The sequence below is a fragment of the Alligator sinensis genome, unplaced genomic scaffold (genome assembly GCF_000455745.1).
Source record: "Alligator sinensis unplaced genomic scaffold, ASM45574v1 scaffold1723_1, whole genome shotgun sequence".
Classification (NCBI taxonomy): Eukaryota; Metazoa; Chordata; order Crocodylia; family Alligatoridae; genus Alligator; species Alligator sinensis.
In genome coordinates, this window is record NW_005842959.1 from 390,295 (window position 1) to 413,074 (window position 22,780).

Here is a 22,780-nt window from a genome sequence, read left to right on the forward strand (position 1 = left end):
CGGGAGTGTGCTGGTTAGTCTGCAGGGGTTAAGCAGTTCTGGAGAGGATTTGGTGGGATTGGGGTAGATTGGTGGGACTTCCCAGCCCTGGGGCTGGCTCTGAATGAATGCAGATGTGCAGTAGATTGGGCTAAACCATTCTCAATCTAATTTATCATCCCCTCAAGTGAACTAAATTAGATTGGATTGGCCATTTTTTGCCCAATTTAACCTCCCTGAACATCTGCACAGATCGCACTTAGATTGACCCAACCCTAGTTATGTTGATCTAAATGTAACATCTACATGTACCCCCTCTTATACTCTGCTTTCCACACATCCTTTCACATGTATGATGAAGTGAAGTTGGGTTCATAAAAGCCTGTGCTCTCTCTATATATCTTATTGAGTGTATAAAAGTGCATATCTACCCTGCCTTCTTTCTTAAATTAAACATAGTGACCATTTGCTAGACTGCATTTTCAAAAAAGGTTGATCGTAGCTTCTAATTTTACACCTGCAATTTTGCATCCTTAATGTTTTGTAGGTACACATGATAGAAAATGACATTTGCACCTGCAAGACAGGTGGTAACATGCCCGAATTGTAGTACTTGTACGCAGAATAGATTGAGACAAAATTAGAAACTGTTTGAAAATGTGACCCCATTTTTATAGAGTGGACTCTTTCAAAGCAAGCTGTTAATGTCATACATGTAGTCCCACTATCTTTTTTTTCTCTCTCATGCAAATGCCTGAGTAAACGGATGAGCATTATGCCATGTCCAGAAGGTTAACAAGGTCAGGCTGGTATCAGACATTTAGAGAAGCAAATTCCATTGAAAAGGTTCTGCTCCTGTCCCACATCTTTCAAATCTAGCAACCAAGACAGCCATAAGAGCATATCACTTGATCCCATCTGCAACAGCTTTATATCAGTAAAGAGACAATCTTCCAGGTAGCCAGGATGCAAATGTTTCAAGATAATGTGTTGAAGATCTGCAAATACTAACCTTAAATAAGGAAGTCAGATTGTAAACACTGTTATATTAAAACCAATCAGACACATGACTTCAATTTAATATTGAAGGAGAGCAATTATTGTCAGCCAAATTATACCAGTAGCTTCAATGTTAGAGGATTTCATCAATATCTTAAAGCTAGTATCATCCTAATAGAAAAAAAAAGGTTTCCACATGTCATCCTGCAAAGTAGGAAGGAAAAGAACCCTGACCTGCTTTTGGTTAACTTTTCTTTTGTCCTCAGAACACCTAATGATAAAAACACAATGTATGTACCGGGCCTGATTCTTTTTCACTTTGAGAGCCTAAATCTGGAATAATGCTATTCTAGAAGTGAAACTAGTGAGAGAGGAGAATAAAACTCTTTGTTTGTTTAATCTTATTTTTTTCCATGGGAATTGAATACTATGATAATATGCTGTAAAATTTCAAGTGAATGAAATACAGTCAAACACTGCAAGTCCTCTGCACACTGAACCTCCACGAAAGAGAATGCCGTATATGAATATCTTACCAAATCTGTTTGCACGACATTATGACTAAGTTGCTATTTATTTAATTTGTTTCCTGGTTAAATTTTAGCAGGTGCAAATGGTGGTGTGAAGTCAGAAAGAAGTTCCTTATCCATGACATTTTCAAGCTTTTTTTACACTGCTGTTTTTACAGAAACTCTCAAGAACTTGTACTGTAACTGGAAATGATAGATAGATAGTTGATTGATAGATATGTTTCTTTTGGTTTGGGGACATAAATATGATTTAAAGTAATAAACCAGTTTCAAATACAGTAGATTACAAGAGGGATGCAGCTTTTCTTGTGAAGAAATGACATGCTTAAATTGTTCCTCTTTAGAATTATCATGTAAGGTTTGATACAGGGCAAAGACAAAACTGAAATATTTCTAACTGGCATTTAAATTGCATTAACACCTTCTTGTACAGCCTGACTGAAAGGTCACGCTAGACAAGCAGCATCTTCACTGTTTGTAAATGTCTAATTTGCTGCTTTTAAATTGCTGTGAACCTCACTTACTTAGGCCTGCTGAATGAATCCAGTGTTGCAAATACTTCTGACAAGCGAATATTTGCTTAGTGAGAATCCATTGTTCTTAATGGATTGAGATGGACATGCAGTGTGAATGCATTTTTATTGCCATGCCATCTATCTGTTGTTGTTTCAGTGAGATGAAAGTAGGATTGTGATAAAAGCCCAGGGTTTCTCAATCTGCTGCGTGGCGCTTGCCATCCTATCAGTAGGGTTTGTCTGAAAAGTGCTTATGGTCAGCAATTTTCCCCGTTTTATATATATTCATTCTGCTATCTTTGTTTAGGTAAGATCTTATAAAATATAAATGTTAGTTTATATATATATATATATATAAAACTAACATATACATACATACATACATACATATATATATATAACTAACATTTATATTTTATAAGATCTTATCTAGACAAAGGTAGCAGACTAAATGTAGAGTTAAATAAGAAATAGGAAAATAAGCAAGGCTGGCCCAACTGTATCACTGAACTTTGAAAATGCATGGTGTCTTTCTTAGGGGACCTAAATGACACCCAGCCAGGCCTGTGTATTAAATCTATCTGATTTCCATGTTGCTGTGATACAACTAACAGATGGCAGTCAGAATTCTTAGTGCAGACAGTATAGCTTCTGACCTGCGTGGTGAGATGAATGGTGTTGTCAGAACAGGATCGGAGCTTACAGATGCCAAAACCAGTACTTCCTCCAGAGAGCATCAGTGATCCCCCACACATGAATGAAAGAGAGGCTCAAACTTCTCCCCTAGAGCAAAGTATCATTTGGACAAACTGTTTTTTTTTGTTTTTGTCTTTTTGTTCTCTACCAAAGTCATTTGTCTCCAGTGATAAAACCTGCTTCCCTAATGTAAAATTGAACTGTGACACATCAAACTGGGGGGCCATGAAAGTTGAATGCAGAAGGCAATGCAGCCTTTGGCTCGCTGTTTCATTTGAGCCTGTCTTACTTTATGCTTGTTTACTTGGTCTCTGATTGAAGAGTCCTGACAAGTTGGTGCCTTTAGTTGTTCTACCTGGTATTTACCATGTAAAAAATCTTCAACTGTTGTTAGACTTCACCTTGCTGTGGTACCACCTGCAGATGCTTGCTCTTAACCTCAAGGATGAGTCTGGGAGGCTGCCATGAAGCAAACAGTTCTGACAGATATTTTCAGTTGGGGAGCACGTACTGGAGGGACACATATTCAACCTTAAAAATCCTTAGAAGCTACTGGAATTGGAACATTTTCTACTGAATTGATAAAATACATTTGCGGCCTCAGATATCTTAGTGAAAGTACTGTATCTTAATGATCTGCTGAAGAGCTGACCTGTTTATGGGTTTGGATATTTTTCTGCATATAGGGGGATAAATAGGTGTGTTTTAAAATAAACATTGGCTGGGTTATAAAATAAAATGCATGTTGTAGCCTAAGGCTAGGAACCCAGAGTTGAATGTACCTTAAAGCCTCTGTTTTAAGTGTTAGTTGCTTATGCTATGTTTAAGTGATTGTTTTAGTACTTCTTGCTCTCCTTTGGATTTCCACAAGGGGAAAAGACAAATTAAAGTTGAAGTCAATGTGATGCATATTCATGTTTAGAAAATTTGCTGTACCCAGAGCAGAAATGTCATGGTTGGAGCTCTTAGCTATGGTCTACCTCCACAAAAGCCAGTTAAAGCTGTAGAGTGAATCTAGGCAAGAGAAGAGAGGGCATCAATTTCAGAATAGTGAATCTGAAAATATACATAGCCCGATTCCTATCTCAGAAAGAGGTGGAGTAACTTCAGATTTACACTTTTGCGCCAGAGAGAGACATTTGGATTTCCCAAGTCTGTAGATAAAATACTGTGCTCTAATATAAAAAAAAGGCAGAAACCCAAGCACTGAAAACTTTAGCTTTATTCTTTCAGCCAATGGTGAACATACATTATTTTTGAAATGAGGGAATTGCAGTGGAAACATCAGTACGTATAAAACATTTAGAAGGAAGTTAATCTATCAAAATTAAGTGTAAATAATTTAAAAACCCAACTCTGATATTTCAACTGTGTAAATATATTGAATCTGCAACACACTACTGAACATGTCATTTTCAAGCACAGCTTTGATTATAAGAAATGTAAATGAAGATATTTGAAGTATAAAACCAATGAAAGCTTGAGTAACGTTTTGCTCGTAGACCCAGCAAACACTGAAACAAATGGTTAAATAAATGGGGCCTGATTATCTCAAAACATCAGTGACTTCCAGATTTGTCAGTTATTTCATAGCCAATATGATAAAAATTCTGATTTAGAAACACATATTAGAGAGGTAATAAAGCTAGTTTAATGTGAAGCACAAGGAAAGTGTGTTAAAGGAGCAGCCAGATTTAGGGCATCAAATATTCAATGCTGACAATAATAGCAGGCATAACTGTAGCTACTCTTTTTGTAAGAGTTTTCATAGCACTATGTATATGCTGCTACAGATCTTGCTTTGTCACTTGACCATCTGCAGCTGCTTCACTCTAGCCCCTAGTGAGTTAGTGTCCATAAAGTCCATCTTAATGAAGTAGAGAAAAGGGTCTTCAGGAATATAAAAGATTTCCCTGCTTAGCATGAAGATGTGTGCAATGTAAAATAGAAAGCAAGTGGTGCATGTGCTGATATTTGAAGAGAGCAATGGTCTAAATAGCCCCATTTAAGAGACTGCTAAATGTGTGTGGCTCACGTAACATGACAGACAGCACAGTTTGGCTCTTTGATATATATATGTTCACATAATAAAAGCACTAAGACCTTTGTTACCTGTATTCCTGACTTAGTGTGAGCATTGAGTTTATCGATATGTGAAAGAAAAAAAAAATCAAGCATATGTTAAGTTGCTCAATCAACCTTCTCTCAGTACACTTTTAGTGATCTCAGTAAGTCCTTGCGGGATAATTACAATTTGAGTGTGATGCACTGTTTGTGGAAAAGGCTCAAATGTTTAATGAGAGCAGTGCTATAATTCCCCTTCAAAAAAAAGAAAAAAAGAAGAGGGGGGCGGTGGGGGGAGGAACGTAGCCAGGAAATCAGCCATTGTTAACTGATATTACAAGACACCCTGTAGATTCACATTCAGCTATATGAAAACAGCGCTGAACAGAATGCCTACTAGGGGTTAAATTCATATGCCTGTGCTGCAGCCTACTTCTGTCAACACTCAGCTCAGGAAATAAACATTTATGCTTTCTGAAATGAAAGTGTATTTTTGAAGACTAGCCGTCAGATATTTTTTGCCCTTCACACTTTCAAATGCTTAGCCTTTTTTGTAAGTTGACTGCAAAGTGCATCAGTTTGCTAGGCAAAAAAAAATAAAAAAATCTTGACAAGTGCCCATGGCATCATTGTCAAGCACATGAGCTTCTAGAAGAAGATGGCAGGAGGGTTGGCACAAAACATGCTTCCTTCAAGCTTATTACCTCAGGGGTACCTGACTCTTGAGAAGCTTTTCAATCCGTCCAAATGACGTTATTCCAAACTGTCATCTGGTTTATTTGGAGCACACTGTACTGCAGATAAGCATGCTATTTAACTGCAGGTCAAGGTACAGAGTCATTCTGCTAGCAAATGCCTGAGATACATTAAATGGCACCAAGTTGGGGCAGGAGATGAAGAGAAATCAAAGTCATCACCAATGTGCGTGGAATAGTACATGCTAAGCGGGGAGGAAAAAGCACCACAATATGAATGTGCATTTAAATCCATGACCTGTCAAACACCGGGGATTAAGGAGCTGTGCAATGCACTCTATAATGCAACAACTTATGTCTGTGTGAAAAGAGCTCACTGTTATGAGCTGGAAGCATTTAATTAGTCCAGATAGCTGGAAATGTATTTAACACATAGTTTGGAGGTCTCTTTTCAAATAAATTTTCATTAGAAAATATTGACTTGTCAGAAAAAAGCAACTGATGCAGCAATTTAATATTAGTTTCTACTTGGAAGAATTATTATTTGGGTTATTAGTTTAGCTTAGTATTTTTAATGAAAGCACCTCAGGTATTCAATTATTATCATTTTGATTTGATAGTAGCGTCATCACCATGCCAATAAAAATATGTTTAAATACGAGATTTAAAATATTTTTTCACTGAAGTTGCTTGTGTATTTCCAAGCTGGTCCTTTTGCTTCCTGTTACCTTGATACCATTAGAGTTGTAATACAAAGAGAAAGGTCACATGGGTAAAGTTAACGGGATCAGATCAAAAGTTTGAGAAGAAATAAGGGAATAAGGTTCTCAATTTAAAAATATCTCAGTATGTAAATATGTATTCCTACATAGCCCTTACTCTCATTGTATTGTGTTGGGATATAACAAAAGGACAGTTGTATTATAAACACACCATTTGCTTTCCAAATTTTCTGACAAAAAGGAAAAAAGGTTAATTACAACATGATGCTTTCCCTTGAGGAATGTCCTTAAGAGTTAAAGCATGCTTTCACTGAGTAGCCTTCACAGAGAAAGTTGCCTTTAATAGAGAAGGAAATGACTACACATGCACCTGCACACACACAAACGCACACACAAAACTGTAAACCACAATGTGCTCCTGTTTCCTAATTATATATATATATATATATATATATACACACATATAATATACATTAAATATATATTCATTATGTTATATTTATTTAATATATATTACAGTGTGTTTTAAAGTTGTCAGTTTCAACAGTGTCAATGATTTTGAAGCTTCTCCTGTGAAATTTTTGTTAACAACATACAGTACAGTAAATCACAAGCAGTGTCCTATTTTTTTTCTGTACAGGGTGAATGTGACTTCCTCTGATTGAAGCACATGATAAATGTGGTCCTGAAACATTCAGTAATTTGTAAAAACTCAGTACAAAATGAGAGAAGTACATACAAGAAGAAAGTTGAGGGGGTTTCAGAAAAATAGAAAGGAGACAAATTACAAGTTCAACTTTTAAACAAAAATCAAAACTGATTTTATTGCTTTTTGCTTAATTAAACTCCTCAGAAGTGTGTGAAACATTGTTATGGCTGAAAAATTGTTAATTTGTAAATCACAGGGACAAAAGGGCTCTACTGCAACTTTAAAGTTTCCATGCACGTAAATGTCAATAGAGTGCCTTCTCCATCATCAGCACTAAATTCACATTGATGCCTCTTTTCTTCTCTGTATTGATCCTTCCATGAGAACGTAGATTTGTATCTGTTAATTAATGCGTCCTGAAACAGCGTTTGTATTAATCAGGCAGATAAGAAAAATTGGATGCCTGCACCCTCATGACAACCGTAAAAGTGCTGGCCCTGATAAAATCGTGGATGGACCTCAATAAAAAAGTTCCTCCTTCCACTCAATAAACTAATCATCCTGCTTTTAATTATTCGGCAGAAAGATGTGTGGAGATTGGAGAATGTGTAAATCTATTTACTAACAGCAGTGTCTGGGAGGGAGAATAGGGCTGTCACAGGACAGTGCTGCAGGCTACGTTCTCTGTCCATCTGCTGCTGCAGAAAAACTGGTTCTTGAGATGAGGGAAAGGAACAGAAACACAGCAGCTAATTGAACGCGTGCATTCCTCCTTATAAACCTTTCAAATGATTATTCCTTTCCTGTTTCCCTCTTATTTATTTTAATCATAGACATGCTGTTTTCCAGTGTCACTTTTTTAGGGTTTTTTTGTTGTTGTGATGGTTAGCTCAGTTTGGGGTGGTTTTATTTGGAAGGCAGGGAACTACTGTTCTGTCACAGGGCAGGAAAGGCAGTATGAACAAATGAAAACAGATAAGAGAGGGAGTACAACCAGTTTTGTGTTTCAGCCTTGTTGATGCTTACAGCTTTGGATACATTATTTTGAAAGAAAAGTAATATTTCCCTCTCTTAGTACAAGAGAGAGAATCTTGCTTGTAGCGAATGCCTGTATAGATTTGCCTGTTTCTGTCATATCCTTACTCCAGACTTTCAAAACAGGAGCAATGCATTGAGGTATAATTGAATAACAAAAAGACTGTTTTTGCTGCGGGAACCCTGTCAAAGAACATGTGAGCAGCTCCATAAACAACTACATGAAAGCTTCAGACATGTCTTAAGACCCCCTCAAGAAAAGCTTGACTAATCCCCTTTGATGATTTTATTAAGTACTTGTGGTTGATGGTGCCAACTGGCAAACTACTACATTTCACCAACAGGCCAGGAAATCACTTCCTCTCCCATATTGTTCTGTACCTCCTAATGTGATTGGGGATATTAGCAGTTTGATATAATAAATAAACAGCTACTGTAAACAAGATCCTGAAAAGGTAAGACAGTAAAGATGTTTGCCCCTAGTGATCCTATTAAAAAAGAGAGCAGAAAAAAGGAAAGCAAAACTTAAATTTATTAAGAGGCATTATTAAATTTTCTCTCTCCCTCACAAAAATGATGGTGTGATTGCTATTCACTTGGCACTTTAATGTGCCATCCTGTTATTTCAGCAAGCATAGTAGAGGCAGAAGCCATTACAGAAGTAATTAGCGTCTTTTTCTGAAGAGGGTAGGTCTTACTTCTCTTTCTGCTGAGGTTGAAGTTCAAAGAGCACTTTGCTCATTGTGATAATCACCTTAATTCTATTAAGGCATCCAATCTTCCCTCTGAAAAAAGTTTTTATCGAAAATATCCTTCTTGGCTTAAAGGGGGCCTCTGACATCATTGCTTCATTCTCTTTACAGCACCGATGAACAGAGCCAAGAGTCTGCTAACAAAAGCCCTTTGGACCAAAGCTTTTTATTATCTTACTTGTTAGATGACATCAGATCACAGCCGCATAGCATTAGATTTTAGAACGTTTCTACTAAGGAGAGAATGTGCAAACCATTCTACATTGCAATTATAACTTCCCAGATTACTGTAACTCTTGCAGAAAATGCCTACAGATTCAGGCTGGCTTTTAACTTTTACCTTGAATAGAAGCCCTTTAATTTTATGCTGGCTGATCTTGAAGAGGCAGGGAAATCTGTGGAGTGCATTTATACCAATTGGTAATTTCCCTAAAAACAAAATGACAGAAAATTCTTGTTATGATGCAGAGATTTGATGCATCAACACCTGTTTAATATTTTTCCTTGCACTTTGTAGGTTTCTCCACTTTGTCTCTGGCTGACCAGATGAGCCTTCTGCAGAGTGCTTGGATGGAGATTTTGATTCTGGGTGTTGTGTACCGATCACTGCCTTTTGAAGATGAGCTTGTCTATGCTGAAGATTATATAATGGATGAAGTCCAGTCCAAATTGGCAGGCCTTCTTGACCTCAACAATGCCATCCTGCAGCTGGTAAAGAAATACAAGAGCATGAAGCTGGAGAAAGAAGAGTTTGTCACCCTCAAAGCTATAGCGCTTGCTAATTCAGGTTGGCAGATTGGCATGACGGTTACTACATTTTTTTCATGTCACCTTTTCATTCCAATAATACCTTCTGTATGGTTGATCTCACTATGTTTTAGGAATAATTAATTGTTAATCAGAGCTTAGGTGACCGTGGGTCTTCTGCTAAAAGGCTGCAAAAATGCAATTCAAATTAAGGAAGATTTTTACAGTTTTAAGCAGTAGAACATATTACTAATGCAGTAAAAATAATACACTGGATAATATGGAAGGTATTATACAAGCAAAGATCCTTTCAAATGAATATAGATGTTGTTCTACCAAATCCATTTCATAATCCAGATAAGTCTAATCATTTTACTTAAATTGAATGGATGGAGGCAAGATTATATGGAATATATGCTCTCCTTAAATACAGCTACTAAACATATTGGTAAAGTGAACCCAGGGTACGTGCAAAGGAGGGAAATCCCTGTTTAATCTTTAAGGGACTATATTTCACTGTATGGATCCCCTATTTTATACTAAAGTTTCACTAAAATATATTACTTGTGCAGAATGGGTTAAGAATTGCAGAAAGTATTTTTTTCCACATTTGAACTTAAAAGTGCTGAAGCAGTGAACAGTGTCTGATAAGTAAAAATCGTTGGTGCTTTGTTGTTTTTCCTTTTGTGTCTCCTTAATGCTTTATTGTGGTCTTAAGTCCCTTTTAGCATTTGCATAAAGTTCACGATAGATCCCTCTTTAATGACGTGCCGATCATTAGATACCTGTGTGTCAATAACATGCTCTGATGCTATGTACCATTGACAGTCACACCGTGCCCCTCCATCTGCTTTTGTTTTGACCCTATCTTTGAACTTTATCTTGGTTGCTGGCCAGTAGTTTTCCCTTTAATTACAAGAAGGAAACTGTCAATAAAATCTGTTAAATGGGATGCAATGAGTGGCTTGAATGGGCGGACGGCTATTTGTTCAAATTCTGCAGCATTCAAGGTATTGACAGTTTGTTTTCTGGGGCCATATGTGACGATCAATCTCAGGCTGGGCTCAGCCGCGCTGAAAAATGAAAAACCAGATTGCTTTTGCTTACTTGTGGATGACGACTTGTGATTTGGCGCGGTCCTAGTGAGATGAGACCTTCTGCCCAAATTGCCCCCCTGAGAGCCAGGACGCGTGACTGTTTTTAGAAATAATTTTTTAATTGATTTTGTAATTAACAGTTCATCTACAATATTGATGCACAAATCCTCAGATTGATAGGAGGGAAATTGTTTTCAACAATGAAGTTGTACTTTTCTGTTTGTCTTTATGATATGATTTAGCACTTGGCATTTTTAATGGGAAATATAATTCAAAAACATGCAAAACAAAAAGTGCTATTCATTTCTCACAAAAAACCCTCCATTCCCCTGATTGCATCTTCTTAATTTAATATAGCCTTTTATTTTTAACCTAGATACAGTAATTCTGATGTACCACTCAGTGACCAAAACCCATCTTTCTTTTTTTTCTTGGAACTGGATTTATTTTTGACCAAAGCATGGAAAGTTCAAAATATTTCTCACTTACAGGAAAAGCATTTCCTAAGATTATATTCAATGAACAGAATATCAAAATCATGACATTTTAGAAGTCTAAACTGAACACTTTTGTACTGTTTTGCTTTTTAATTTGCAAATATAAAACTATTTGCACAAGAAATATTTCTAAAGCTTACATAAGAAAGAAAAAAGTAGAGGGGTAAGAAGCTAAGTATCTCTTTTTTTTCCCAGTGGTAGTGAGTAGTAATGGATGACTCTGTAAGGCATTATTTAAAAGAAAGTCTAATAGTATGTTCTACATATAATGAGCCACAATAAGCTGTAGCTTAATTGGTTGCAATTCCTATAAACTTAAACGTAAATTATAACTAGGATAATGTCAGTGAGAAATATGGTTTAATGTACTAAATTCAAAGCATGTTAAAATGAAAACTCCTCCTCCCCATATTTTAATTAAATCATATGTTGATTTTAACCTAAACTAATGGAAAGAGGATATGAGATACAAGACAGCTACCTTACACCAACTTGACTTTGTTTTAACAGAATATTTCCATTGCTAGCATTAAAGATTTCAGTTTAAGTTTGCACATACAACTCAGGTTGTTAGATATCTGACTTCTACCAATCACTGTACTCATATATAGAAGTGAAATTGCCCCTGCAAAACTATAACCTCCCTTTAAAAAAATCAGAGGCTGCAAATTCCACTAAAAGACCAGTATGATCTTTTTCATATAAAAAATAGGAAGCTAATTCAGTGTTACGTTAATTTGATTAATGTGAACGGGGTCTAAAATAGGACTCTGAAAATCATTATTTAGTCATTTGGTTTTAAACATATTTTGTTGTTGTCACATCTTTTCCTTCAAACATTCCTCGCATTGCTTGGGGATTTATTTTCTCAGCTTAAAATTAACAGACTCATTTTATATCTGTAGCGGGGTGGAAAGGATCACATGTAGTGAGAAATCTTGCAGCTTTTATACACTTTTTGTGTGATCAGTTTTTTTTTCTAATAAAAGTATCCTATTAACTCCGGTATATACAGTTAACAAGGTGGGGGGGGGCTTCTGACATTGTGTCTGTATTAGTGATTTATGATATAATGTTATATTGTTTTCATTGCTGGTATTCACCAGCAGCAAGAAAGGTACAGTAGATTGTTTTAATTTTGATTGAATTAAATAAATACCATAAGGTTCTTTGTTTTTTCCAACAAAACGAAGTAGCTTGAAATACATATATATTTAAATATTAAGTTCTTCTAGGATATGCTTAAGCAGTTTCTACACTATAATATCTGAATTACCCTGTCCCATCTTCTTTCTAAAAGTAGTGGGAAGGTAGCATACTGAGGTAATGATTAGCAACATTTCACTTTTACATGTTGGCTACAGTAATTTTGCTTTCTATTAATTTTCTAGACTTTGTATTAAATAATATTTAGTTACAGATGAAATAAGAGTTCACCAAAAGTCTGCAAAGCTTATATATCTACATAATAGCGTAAGTGGTTGTGCAGTTTATACTGGCAACCTGTGTACAGGGAAATATATAGAGACATGATTGCAGTAGTTTGTTTGTGATCTGCAGTGCTTAGTATGAGATTTATCTAAATTATCAGCTTAGTTTTAAACATCTGGCTTGATTCAATAATAATTAATGCACTCTTTATGCTTGAATACCAGCAAAGTGACTCACTGGTAATGGTTGTCCTGTCAATATTACTTTTTTTTTCCTTCCTTCCTTTTTTCCTCACAACTTCCCAACCAGACATAAAAGCAGACAAGCAATTATGCACTGCCCAAATGAAACAATATGGTACCAATGAGCACTTTGTTTATTCGCACAGAAAAACAACTTTGAGCATTTTCCAAAGCATGCATGCACCAATTACTTCCTCAGGCATAGATGAAATGTCTACAGAAAGTATGTGAGTGTGTGCGTGCACATATGTAGAAGGTGACCCGCTCATCTCTCTGTGTTATTACAAAGTGCTCTCCTATATTGATTAGGTAATACTAAGCAGAGAGATGCAGGTGAGCAGTCTTTTTTGGAACTGCTTATTCAGTAAAGACCAGATTATTCCTTTAGCACAGAGTTTTCTAAAGAACTCAGCATCCATGAATGGTGCCAGATTTTTCCAGATAGTTCAGCTTCTATTTAGGCACTGGAGCAAATGGCCAGATTTTCCGAAGAGTTCAGAATGCTTGAAAATCTGGGCCCTTTTTACGTGCATAAATGAAGCTTGAAGTCACAAAAAATCTGGCCCTGTTGTGGGTGATGAAAACTGACCACTCTCGGCCCAAGTTTAGTTAAAAATTTGACCCTAAGCCCCAGCCCTAGGCCAGAGCTTCACCATCTTAAGCAACAGAAAGACTTTCTCTGCTCTGCATTGCGGACACTTATCTGAATAATATACCCAAGGAGACAGAATCAGGAATTCTCTTGTCTATCAGAGTACACTGAAATACAGGACAGACATCAATTAAGTAAACCTCCCACTTAGGCCATTTGCAAATTTGGCCCATACTGGCAATTTAACTTGCTTTTCCTTCCCCACAATTCTGTACTCAGAGCAATGAGATATTACTCCTGTGAAATAGTGCTTTCATGTAAATGTTTTTGTCCAAACCACACAAACTGCCTCTTCCATGGAATCTATATTTTCTTTCTTGCCAATACAGACTCTGGTATATGGTATATTGTAATAGAGTGTATCTAGTTTGTAGGGATGCCATCTTTTGTGGGTAATTTAATGCATGGTATTATTTCTGGATCATGTTAGTGTTAGAATTCATACATATGCATCTGCAATAGTATCATCAATATGTACAAATATATCTTGTGGCTAATATAAGTAGCACAAAGAATTAGCTGCTTTCCTGTTATACTGTAGAATGTCTGATATATGTCTAAAACACAAATATAGGAAAGATTGTCATATGTTCATGTCCCAGGTTGATTTTTTTTATATTATCATATAGATGACATCCAGATTTTTTTAGATATGTTCCTTTTTACCCTGCCTGCTAGTACTTTATTAAGTAGATTTTTCTCTGGAACCCAAATTATCACCTGAGCACCTAAAACAAGTGTTTTCTTATTTGTGGATTTAGACAGATATTATTCCCATTGTATACACTATGAACAGGAGGTAGCAAGAGATGAAGTACCCAGAGCAACTCTATGCCAGAACTGGTAATAGTATCAAGTTCCTTAGTGCCCCTGCCTTAGCTAGACCCTATCAGCCATGCCCGTTGGCCACATAGCAAACCCAGATCAACCAATTAAAAACAGTTACATTAACCATGGTGGCACCAACACAACTGTGAATACACTTGGTTATTCACTCTGTTTTTACTGCAGAATACAAGTAGCTCTTTCTCTATGTTACAGTGATAGTTGGTTCGTTCATGGGAGGAATAGGACTCAATGTTATCCAACCAACTTTGTCTTTCCTTTGATATCTTTCCCTGTTATTCTGTCTTGCAACCTCCTTTTCTCCTGGGCCTTGCTATTTCCTCTTGATATGTGTTCAAAGTATTTTGCATTATCCAATTCATTCTGCATTGCTGAATTGTCTACAGATTCATTATCCTTCCCATCCATCCTAGTGAAATGTAAGCAGATTTAGGGACAAGAAAAGACAATTTGCCTATTTTTAATTTATCGTAATCTTAAACGTGCTGTTTTTATTACACTGTCAATCCTGCCCGCCTCCTGGAATAAACTGAGGTGTTTCTTGGACTGGTTTTTGTTCATTGATTGTTACAATAAAATCATTCTCTCCACCGCTCATCAATGGTGTGAGGTTCAGCTTTCATGTTTTTTCCTAAAAGTAAACCAGGTCATTGTATACTGGAATAGCCTCCATGTTCACTGAAATTCTATTTTCTTTCTGTTTATTCTGTATGCTATAGCTACCTTTTTCTGGGTGCTACTGTTCAGAGTCACTAGGTATCTCTTCATTTGTTCCTTTCTAAATTCCAATATATATTCTGATTGAAATAGTCTACCTACTTCTAGTGTACTAAAAGTATACCTAGCTTCAGACTATTTCTGCCATATACTTTTAATTGTAGAAAGTATTCTACTTGTGTACATTCTTGTGTCCAGCATTAGGTCTCTGATTCCAGAAAAGATTTGTTTAGGAAGATTGTTTACACATGGCCTCAAAATTAGGCATCTGCTTAATTCCTAATTAGGAGTGGAATGGCTTGCGTTCAGGTGCATTCCTGGAGCAGGGGATTAGTGCTGTAGGATATGTACATGCATTACATTTAGATTGACCTAACAAGGGTTAGGTCAATCTAAATGCCCAGTTGTGCGGGCCTTCAGGAGGTGCACTAACTTAGATTGAGAAAGGTTTAACCTGATCTAAGGAAGAATTAACTCAGTCTTCTGCATGCCTGTACAGATTCGCAGCACAGTCTTAGATCTGGGAAAACCAAGGTATTTGCCCTAGCCCCAGTGCTGTGCTAATCTCACCTCCCAACCCTGACTGGGCTATCTTTAGCTCCGCCTTGACCAGACAATACCCCCAGGAGGACCTACCAACCCTTCCCTGCAGACCTGCCAGCCCTGCCAAACCTGCCAATTCCCCTCCCCCTGGACCCTGCAGCCTTTCAGTTTCAAAATAGAACATCCCTGAGTAAACACTGCAAATGGTGGTAATTCATGGGGTGTTTTTGCTTCATTAATGTCAACTAGAGAATAAAGGCAGATGACCAAATTCATCTTGAAGAAAAAATGCAGGTTTGGATCCTGCTGTCCAGAACTTATTTAAAATCATTATAATTACTAGTTTTCTTGTTCTTGATCTTATCTAGTTGGTTCAGGATCTCACAAGTGCTCAACTTGATTGGATCCATTTTTGACTTGTGAACCTTTTTATACTCAAGGTGCCCCTCATTACACATAAGGCAACCCTCCAACAATGCTGGCTTATAGCTTTCACTTGGGTTTGGACTACAAAAAATACTAGAGCAGTTTTTTCTGTTGCAAAGAACTCAGAGAGACCACAAGTCACAGACCACAAATAAGTTTTTGACACTGTGGAGTTCTATTTGAAATCTCTGGGTTTATCTTCTGAATCATGAGTAGGTGTTTCACACCTAACAGTGTTAATATTGCATGGTACCCCACAGTACGCATAAAAGGATCTCATAGAACACTATTGAAAATCACTCCTTAGCCATACAGAAACCACCATTTTCTTGGTGGTGACTTTCTCATGCTACTTACAAGTGGTTACCTTTAAACCACATCCTATTTACACCTGCCTGTTCTGCTCACTGCTGATTACCCTTTGCTACTGGAGTCATTCTAATTTTTTTTTTGCTCTCTGTATTCTGCCATGGAGCAATTCTTCATTTGAGACCCATGGATTTCATTTCTTCCATGTTATTTTCCTAGTGATATTAAGTACATAAATGATATAGAATACACCCTTCTTAACTTTCTGCAAGGCATCAGTAGAAGGAGCCCCCTTCCTTTTCTTTCAGGTATATTCCAATTGTTTCCTGTTTTTCACCCTTTGTGAAGTATCCCATATTATTCCTGGGTGGTTAGGTGTTTGTTTTCTGTGGTTAAAATGAAGCATGATTCTAAATGAAGCAGATGTAATCTGAGTTTCTATCTAAACTTTGTGGTGATCTCAAAGAAAAAGCCTAGTTTCCTCTCATTTCTGCACAAAGATATAATCATCCAGGTTGCCCTGCAGCTGATTGAAAGAGTTTGAATTCTCTTTTCCCATGATGCAATAGGGAAACAAAGTCCAACCCTGAAACCCCTGCTCTCAGCAGCATGTAGTGTTTGGTATATCAGTGAGTTCCTGTGCTTGGCTCTTGAAATCTTCAATTTCACCAAGCTGGGCTGCTTTTTTTCAGGACATTTAAGATCAAATCTTGCTTACTTCCGAATGGGAGTGTTTCTTCCTGTCCCTATTTAATTTCATTGTTAAACTAGACACTGATTTGAAAGCATCCCACATCTGGGTGTAGATTTCTTCTGGACAATACCTTTTAGAATGGTAACAGTAAATTATACAGGCTGTCTATGAGGGAGATAATTGTTTAAAATTTCACTTGCAGAGTAACTTTGCTGGAATAGGCAGAGCATTTAAAACAGTTTTGTTTAACATGTGATTGCATTTTATATAATTATTTCTTTTTTCTCTGGAAAGATGGTTTTATGTTAAATTGTATGAATGCTTGTTGACCTCCCCATCATTTCCTAGTGTGGTCAGGGTATATGAAAACTAAGTTCATCTGCTTCTGGGTTTACCTATCATCTTTGAAGCTGCCAGTTTATAGTTGTTTGAAGATTCTTTTAAGTTTTTATTTTGGCTAGTTCAGCACTTTAGACTTTCTTCCTTATTTAAAAAAACAACAAATACCAGCATGATTAAGATTTATTTAATATCAGGACTGGGTTGGCACTCCAAACTGCAAGGTTAGAAGTTGAAGAAGGATCTTAGTAGAGATTACTGTTTTTCTGAGCAGTCTGCCAGCTGAATCATGGTCTAATTAAATAGCACAGATTTAGTGAGTTTGCATTTAAGCATTAGCAGACCCTAGAATGAGTAAAGCTGAAATGAGTTTGAATCTTTCCTGTACACGGGAAGTTAAATTATCATAGTAATTTGATTAAATGATTTTTAAAAATTCAAGCTAAACCACAGTCTTTAAAGAATAGTTTGAAGTCTTAATCACTGTTTGTGAGCATCTCTCTCTGCTATTTGTTCTCACCTCATTTACTTGACATACTGCAATATATCTCCAAAGGGCACAGGTTCCCAAACTGATGTCCATGAATCAAGCCTGCCTATAGAGTACATGCATGTGGCATGTGGAGAGCTGGCTGATCATTTTGTTTCCAGCTCTGAACAGAATTAAAAACAGCAAAAATACTTTAAACACTTAACTGCTATTACTCTTTCATTGTAAGCAAATTCTGTCATTACCACAGGGATGTTAGATGTTCCCTGATGGAAGGGGAAGGCAGCCATAAGAGAATACTTTTCTTTTGAGAATCCAGGATTCAAGAGCTATGCCACATCAGAGATTCTTCTTTACTTTTCACCTCTGTATGTATAGGTGTTAGTCAAAGTTAAATGGCTGAATTCTCATCTGAACTTTTACATGTCAATAGAGTTGATTTTAGTGAAAAACAGCACAACACACTGAGCACTCTACACAAGATGTTTACTGTGGAGCTGCCCTATTAGCTCTGCAGTAAAGTCTCCACATTGACACATGTGGCCCTATTAGGTCACAGTAAACTAATAAACAGCACCATAGGTTAGTACTTGTAAATAGAAGTAGTATCCTGTGGTGGCATTATTTACCATGGAGCAGTGCACATGTAGGCACTGATGGAGCTGGCTGGGTCAGGAGGGTGCTTCAGTGCAAGGACTGCCTGCTGGCTAGCCCCACACTGAAGCATCCTCATGCCCTAGCCAACCCCTCTACAGGATGCTGAGCCAGGTCAGAGCAGCCCTGGGCTGGCAGGCTGACTCCCTGGGCCCCTTGCCAGCCAGGGCTGTTCTGACGTGGCTCAGTGTGCTGCGCTCTGGAGTGCATGTGTGGACACGGTGCCCGGGAGCAACACGCTCCACTGCAATATGCACTGGAGTTTATTGTTTAGCATTAATTGTACATGTAGATGCACCCACTGAGATTTTGATCTTTGAACTTTCAAATTTCTTAGCAACTGCCTGGAACAAAGATCTGCTCACTTTATCTAGACAATTTTGTAGAGGGTGCAAACTGACAAACCTTCATGGTCAGAATATGTTGCTCCCTTTCTGCAGCTGAAAATTTCTAAAGGAAGACATTTCTCTTGCATACAGCAGCTCTGATCTGTCACAAGAACCATTATCCACAGCTCATACATCATCCTCCAAATATGGCCACAGAATGCAGTGGAAGTGTTTGGAAAGAAATGACTCCAACTGGAGTCCAGTGGGTGGGCAGGAGCAGTGAGTGTGTATATGGATGCTGAATTTGGTAGATTTACTCAATGATTACATTTTGATTAACATCAAAATATGCATACCCATAAGGGATTTTATTAACCCCTAATTTGTAGTGTACACACAAAAAAAAATCAGGGATTCACCTTTGATTGTCAAAGGTAAACATCATTAGTTCTACAAAATGCAAAAGCTGATCTCTTTATTAAAAAAATAATAAAATTTTGTAGAAGTGGAGGATGGGAGCGCTTTGGCCAGTGCCAACATTCCCTTGAATTTCCGTCCCCCCACCCCTAGTTTTGTTACCCCACATTTTTTGTTTTTGTTTTTCCCAGTTTAATGTTTCTAGACCTGATCACCTGGATGCACAGTAACTGATGCTTGCAGTTTCTGCAGTACATATCTGACTGCATGCTTCTTAGGACATCTATTCACTAAGATCCAGAATTATTAAACATGCAAAATCCCCATAGGACTCCATTATGTGTAATTAACAGATAAACTGTCATCAGAATCAATAAAACGTGCTAAATGATCCAAACTTGTATATAATTAAGTGTCTATTTTAGAGCAGAAGCTGTAACTTTTTTTTCCCATTTGCACATTGCTTTTGAGAATAAACATGGGCCATGCTTTTTAACCTATTATTTACCAGTTCGGCTTGTGTTTTTTAAACAATGCCTTTTAAGTCAAAAGGGTATTTAAAACCTACCCAGATTGACTGATAAAACCTACCCAGATTGACTGTTACAAAATTGCTAGTCACATTACAGCCATCCGAACTGTTTGTTTGAGTAGGGATTGTGAAACCTAGGTCCCAAAACCAAATTTGCTGTAGTTCTATCTTTCTTAAGGTACAGCAGATATAAGGTTCTGTGTAAAATAGCCTTCAGGTGCATAAATCTGCTTAAGAAAGCAAAACAATAACAAAAGAAGATTTACTTAATCTTTTCTCCATCTGAAAATGGAATCTTTGCTAAATAGTCAAAAACTGAAGTCAGAGCAGCAAGAATTTTGGAGTGGGATTAGAAGTAGGTGGATTTACTGCAGGCCAGCTCTAGTCCTGGTTACAGCCTCATCACTGCTGTAAGCACACACAAATTCATAGTTCCCTTGGGGCTATATGCCCTTACAGAAGGGTTACACATGGCCCATCCTCTGATTGGCTGCCGTGGTCCAAATCAGCTAACCTCCATGGTAAATACTCTATATGGCTGTTTGGCTTTATCAAGTTCTTTAAGTCTGTATTCCTCTCTGTTTTGATAGCTAGGGGAGCATTTGGTTTGTGGTGCCACATTTTGCTTATAGCTGCCTTTCCTTCCTTGTTACTTGCTGCTCTTGTGACCACTGTCAGGGAGATCCACTTGGTCTCCCCTGAGGGCAAACCAGAGCTTAAATAGTGAGGCCTATGATAGCATTACTCATTACAAGCCCTGGCAATGTTACTCATTCTATTTCATAGAGTTAGGGGATGTCCAGGACCCACCTCTGTCTGGTTGTGGTAGAGTTGATACCTTCTCCAGACTAAAAAGCATTCCTTCCCCCATCCCCCAGCAAAGCGTGACTGTGTTCTGTTTGCTAGTGATCCAAACTACGCTGTTTACAGAAAACTACGTAATGTAATGGCTGTTAGGGCCCCTTATGACAAGGAAATACTAATAAATTTGCATGCCTGTTAGGAGATAAAAAGGATGGCCTTAAGAGCCTACACAGGCTGAAGGGAAAGGAAGAAGATGGGAGCTGCACAAATAAAAGGCTAAATAAAGCAAATGTGCTTTATAAAAAAAAAAATGTCAGAAACTATGCCCATGCATTTAGGAGAAAGACATGTTGGGATTCTAGGGCAGAATAAGCAACTAGAAGTGATGTCCCCAATAACTATTGCTGCCCTTAGATTAATACATTATGTCCAGGTACAGATATTACACTTTTACCAGTATAAGTGATCAGAAACCAATCTATATCCATAACAGAACACAAGTTCAGTGCACACAACCAGGCTATACCCATAACAGAATGTAAGTTCAGCATACGCAGATACACAGACTGGTTTAAAAATGGTGGAACATGGTCTAAGTTTTGCATACCCCCTCCCCCCTCCCCAGCAAAGGGCGAATGTCTGTTCTGTTTGCTACTGATCTAAACTATGCTGTTTGCAGAAAACTATGTAACAGGTCAATTCTGCATCAGACTTTTTGAATGTCTGTACCTAGCCATTGTTCTCCAACCTTTTCAAAGTGTGGACTACATCTCTTATGGATGAACTCTTTGCCAGGCTCTCATCACTCTCTCTTCTGTTGCTTAGATAGTGGCTAGTTAAAGGGAAAATCGTAGGGCTGTAGGATTAACCCATTTTGTTCAATAGGGTCATAGATTTGATCTTTCTATTTTGTAACTGTTTTGATTAAAGCTTTATATATATTTGGACCAAGCCTCCCATTATCACCTGCAGCTTCTAGTGCTTGAACCTTTTCCAGAGGGCAAGGATTTCTGTGGGTGATATCTTTTACTGGGTCAAGTGTATGGTTGGGAAAAAGAGAAGCTTTCAAGGCATTCTTCTGTTTGGTTCCTCCTGTGCATTTTTCTAGGGCTCCTACTCATTTCTGAGCTCACAAGAGTTTTTTTTCCATAGAAACACTTCACAAACAAATATACAGAACAAAGCAAGATGTAGAGAGGTGTTGGGTTTATTTAATTTTGATTAGGTTGGCAAAAAAGAACCTCAGACTATCCTTGGTAGGCTACATCTAGCAAGAACTATCCATTCAGCATTGCAGAAGTGTTTCTATGGACCCCTTTGATGTTCTTTGCAAACTGTAGCTGAGAGCTGTGTATGGAAGGTTGGTTGGGAAACAAATATCTTTAATTGCCCTGTGAGGGTAGAAAGAGACTCATGCCTATTCATCCCCTGTTTCAGCCCAAAGTCCATCTGGTCAATGGCTTCTCACTTTGTAAACTCTGGATGCTGCCTTGGGTTGGTACCAGGTGCGCCAGAGAGGTAGGAGTTGTTCTTGCAGCAGCAGCTGCAATGGATTGTGACTCAGATGGCCTTTGCCCCCTCAGCACTATTAGTTCTGCATAGCTAGGAAGGCACTGTAAGAAAGTATTTAGTTGCATGGAGGATGGATTTGTTTTGGTCAGTTTGTACATGAATTTAACACTTTTACAAGATGCCATGACATGTTTGCTACTACAAGGAAGATCCTGAAAGCCAGTATAGAAATAAATGGATAATACTTTTTTGCTCATAAAACAATATGAAAAACACTATGTAAACCCATAAGGCAAATTCTATGAACAAATATGGTGCCATTACGTATTACAGTGCGAGATACCACCTGAAACAGCTAGTCTTATGCTGGCTGTCCGGCACTCCATGCTGAAAACTGATGTTATTCCTTTGTTTTGCAGACTCAATGCACATAGAGGATGTTGAAGCAGTTCAGAAACTTCAAGATGTCTTACATGAGGCTCTGCAGGATTACGAGGCTGGTCAACATATGGAAGACCCACGTCGAGCTGGCAAAATGCTGATGACTCTCCCGCTTCTGAGGCAAACTTCCACTAAGGCGGTGCAGCATTTCTACAACATCAAACTGGAAGGCAAAGTTCCCATGCACAAACTTTTTTTGGAAATGCTGGAGGCCAAGGTTTGACTAAAGCATCATGGGCCTTCCCATCATGCACGCTGAAAAAAAAAGGGAAAATAAACAGGATAATAATGGCAAAGAAACTTAGTGTTTAATTAAGAAAAAAAAATGACTGCACTGAAATTAGCAGCAAGACTGTGAAGCAGCTTTCAGCTCTTTCTTCTGTGTCTATCTGATGCAGTTTTTCTTTTTCTTTTCTCTCTTTCCC

The 22,780-nt window shown here is 37.7% G+C and overlaps 1 protein-coding gene across 9 annotated transcripts in view; it reads left to right on the top strand.

Moving 5' to 3' along the window:
- Nucleotides 1–22,774, top strand: part of LOC102381098 (estrogen-related receptor gamma) — a 265,118-nt gene extending 242,344 nt beyond the window's left edge. For all 9 annotated transcript variants that reach the window (XM_025192655.1, XM_025192659.1, XM_025192657.1 and 6 more), the window contains 2 exons: nt 9,154–9,423; nt 22,334–22,774. In XM_025192655.1, the coding sequence (XP_025048440.1) occupies nt 9,154–9,423; nt 22,334–22,578 (515 nt within the window). In that variant the 3' untranslated portion in view covers nt 22,579–22,774. The remainder of the gene's footprint in view (nt 1–9,153; nt 9,424–22,333) is intronic.
- Nucleotides 22,775–22,780: the final 6 nt, after the last annotated feature.